The 3299-nt window shown below is 29.9% G+C and overlaps 1 protein-coding gene across 7 annotated transcripts in view; it reads right to left on the bottom strand.

Moving 5' to 3' along the window:
* Positions 1–3299, bottom strand: part of LOC105297013 (protocadherin beta-2) — an 87838-nt gene that overhangs the window by 76475 nt on the left and 8064 nt on the right. Inside the window, exon 2 of one of the 7 annotated variants that reach the window (XM_023534885.1) lies at positions 3067–3104. The exons of 4 other annotated variants lie outside the window; for them this stretch is intronic. In XM_023534885.1, the coding sequence (XP_023390653.1) occupies positions 3067–3104 (38 nt within the window). Of the gene's footprint in view, positions 1–1928 lie in introns of those variants that run through there. 2 more of the 7 variants (XM_011367403.2, XM_023534883.1) reach the window with 2 other exon arrangements.

Genomic DNA, 3299 nt, shown 5'->3' with positions numbered 1-3299 from the left:
TTATAATTTTAATCAGTATTTCCCCAATAGTTAACTGAATTGAGCATATTTTCCATGTTCATTGGCCATTAGGGTACATTCTTGTGAAGTGCCTGCAAGTTTTTTGTCTATTTCTCTATTTATGATATTTGCCTTTTTTTTCTTATCCATTTTTAGAAGCTCCTAATATATTCTGGATATATGTAGTTTTTCAGAAATATGTATTGCAAATATCTTCTCTCACTCTATGGTTTGGGATTTAACTCTTATGGTATCTTTGATAAATAAAACTTCTTAAACTTTAATTTAGTCTACTAGTTTGTCAATATTTCTCAATAGTTATGGCTAGCATTCTTTGTGTTCTCTTTAAATCTTTGCATAACCCAAGGTCATGAAAATAATTCTTGTATAAGGTTTTTAAAAAATTAATCATTTTTCACATTTAGAGCTATAATACTTTTGAATTTTTTTTCATATGAATGAGGTTAGGGTCAAAATTGTTTTTTATATAAATATTCAAATGATTTTGCACCATCTATTGAAAAGGTGATCCATTCCCCATTGTTACTAAAATATCACTTTGTAATAAATCAGGTAACTATAGGTCTGTTTAAGACTCTTTTTTTGCCCCCATTTTTCTCTCTGTTTATCCTGCAGTATTATATTGTCTTAATTACTTTAGCTTTATAATGAGATTATTATCTGGCGGGTAAGTCCTTCAGTTTAATTCTTTTTCTTCAAGACTGTTTTGGTTATTATAGTCCCTTTGTACTTCCATATAAACTTTAGATTCGGTTTGTCAATTTTCATAAAGAAATCTGCTGAAATTTTGTTTAGGATTTTATTACATCTATAGATTGATTGTGGAGAATTGATATAATTCCCGACATTAAATCTTCCAACTATCGAATATTATATATCCCTCTATTTAAGATATTTGGCCTCTATTCTCTATTTTTGTTTTGCAAGAATATATTGGTCTATTTTTAATAAGGTACGCATTTTGTGGAAGTTATTCAACTAATGTTTACTACTAAATTCTAATCATTGAATTTCAAAATATTGATCTATTCTACACCAGTCTTGTGGTGATCTCTAGATGATAAGGAATGATCCATGCTTTATGAATATACACAATAATTCATAAAGTAATACACAGGTAATTAATAAATTTACTACATAAATTCATAAAGATGGGTTCTGTTTATTTATTTAGCCAGTCTCATTTGGTTGATTATACAAATTGGACTTTCTTGGCATAAGCAGAAAAAGTGAACTTGCATTTTTATAATGTTGAAATATATTGGTGAAAATGTCAATCAGATTTCTTGTTGTCATACATAAAAGCTATTTAATTTAAATAATTAATAATAAATGGAGAAGTCATTAAAGTTGACTACCATATTTATGTCATATATATTTGTTTGTGTTTAATTTTGTTCTCATTTTTATCACTTTCTCATTTCAATTTTTTCAATTAGATGAAAGCTAAAAAGCTGTTTCAATAATAACTTAAACAGTAAGTCATTCTCCTTTTTTGTTTTATTATTTCCTTATGATAAAAAATAATTCAGGGAAAAATGCAAGTAATTTCTAGTAGACTGACACTTGAGATTTCAAAATAAATATTTAGATTATAAAGCAAGCTCTTTAATGCTCACATTGTGCTAAAAGTTCAACTAAGTGGTCTTATAGTCATATTCACATAAATTTAGGTGGAAATCACATGATCAGCTTATTTTGCTTATTGAACACAACATAAGACAATTATAATTCAGATAAGTTCATTTCTTATTTAATTTCTATTTTTATTTTAATGTCCTAAAGAACAAAATAATGCTTATTTCTTACAATTGAAAGTTTAGCATAATTGTAAACTTACACAAAATACTTGAAAACTACATTGAAGAACAAGAGATAATTTGGAAATCAAAAATAAATCATTATTTTGTTGATAAAATCTATCTAAGTCTGCAAAGTAAATTAAAGTGAAAATCCGATATCACTTGATATTTAGACTTAAACAGAACAACTGAAATTCAGAAGAAATCATCTGATTCTTTGAACAGTAGGGAGAAGATGCAGAAAAACCAAGAGAAACATACATTAAGCTACACTTGAACTTCTATATATAGAGAAAACGAAGGACAAAGAAGTATATGATGCCCTCCACATCTTAAATCTTATAAAAAGATTTAGGATTTAAGGTTCTGAGATGATTTTAAAAAGGTTTTACCAAGCAGCGACTTAGTTTTATTTAGTGAAACTGATGCTAAATTATATAAGATTTTCTCATTAATTATTAATTATAGATGAGAAGTTTTTAAACATTTAACATTAGTGAGTATTTATAGAGTACTTACAATGTGCTAGGTAAGTAACAACCAAATAAATTTAAAAATCTCTAGCATATATGGTTCTCACAATGGGAGGTCACAGTTTTAGTGCATTAATATTTTAATGAGGTGCATGTTTATGTACAATTTGAGAGAAACAAGTATGCTAAGTTATATGCTCGTGGTTGGTTATTCAGGGGCCATAGCCTGGTAGAATAGTCAATGAGAAAGGCCTAGGTAGCTGTAAAGAATTTCAAACACTGGTCTTGCAAAGATTAAGCTATATAATAAAGACAAAAACCACAAATATATAGAAATGCAAAATTACATAAAAGTTTTAAAACCTTTCATTAAAAAGACATTAATTAAAAAAATTGATTTCAACAAAAATTCTTCTTTCATTACTTGAGTAATTTATAGTTATGGAAAGATTAATAACTAAGATAAAGCCAAATATGGAGAAAATACATAATCAGTATTCAGTATAATTAAAAAGGCCAAGTCCAATGAATATTAATAAGAGAAAAAAATTTAGCAAAATCAGGGACATAGATTGGTTTGGAATAGAGATATACAGAATTAGACAACAATACAATTTCTTAAATGAGAGTTTTGCCAAAATTAAGGAGACGCTCACTTAACCAAATACAATACTTAACTGAACACAAAACTATTCCTGCAATTGGGGTTATCTTTAATTTCTCTCTCAGTGTCTTGAACCAAAAGGTTGGGGAATATTGGCTTCAGGAACTTGAACTCACCAGTCCCAGGGTCTCCCGTCAGACACACCTCATATTGATAGCTCTGGGAAAGGGTTCCACTGCCACTGACGTCCACCAGGTGGCCCGGAAAGTGGCCCTCGGGCACCGAGCAGCCACCCAACGAGGCGCTTCTGCCCCTCTTGCACAGCCGCACCGCGACGAACGCCAGCACCGAGAACAGGAAGAGCGACGACACCGACGCCAACGCGATGACCAGGTAGAC

This window comes from Pteropus vampyrus, unplaced genomic scaffold (genome assembly GCF_000151845.1).
Source record: "Pteropus vampyrus isolate Shadow unplaced genomic scaffold, Pvam_2.0 Scaffold134, whole genome shotgun sequence".
NCBI classification, from domain to species: Eukaryota; Metazoa; Chordata; class Mammalia; order Chiroptera; family Pteropodidae; genus Pteropus; species Pteropus vampyrus.
Note: the sequence above shows the minus strand (reverse complement) of the source record. Positions and strands in the feature narration are given on the sequence as shown.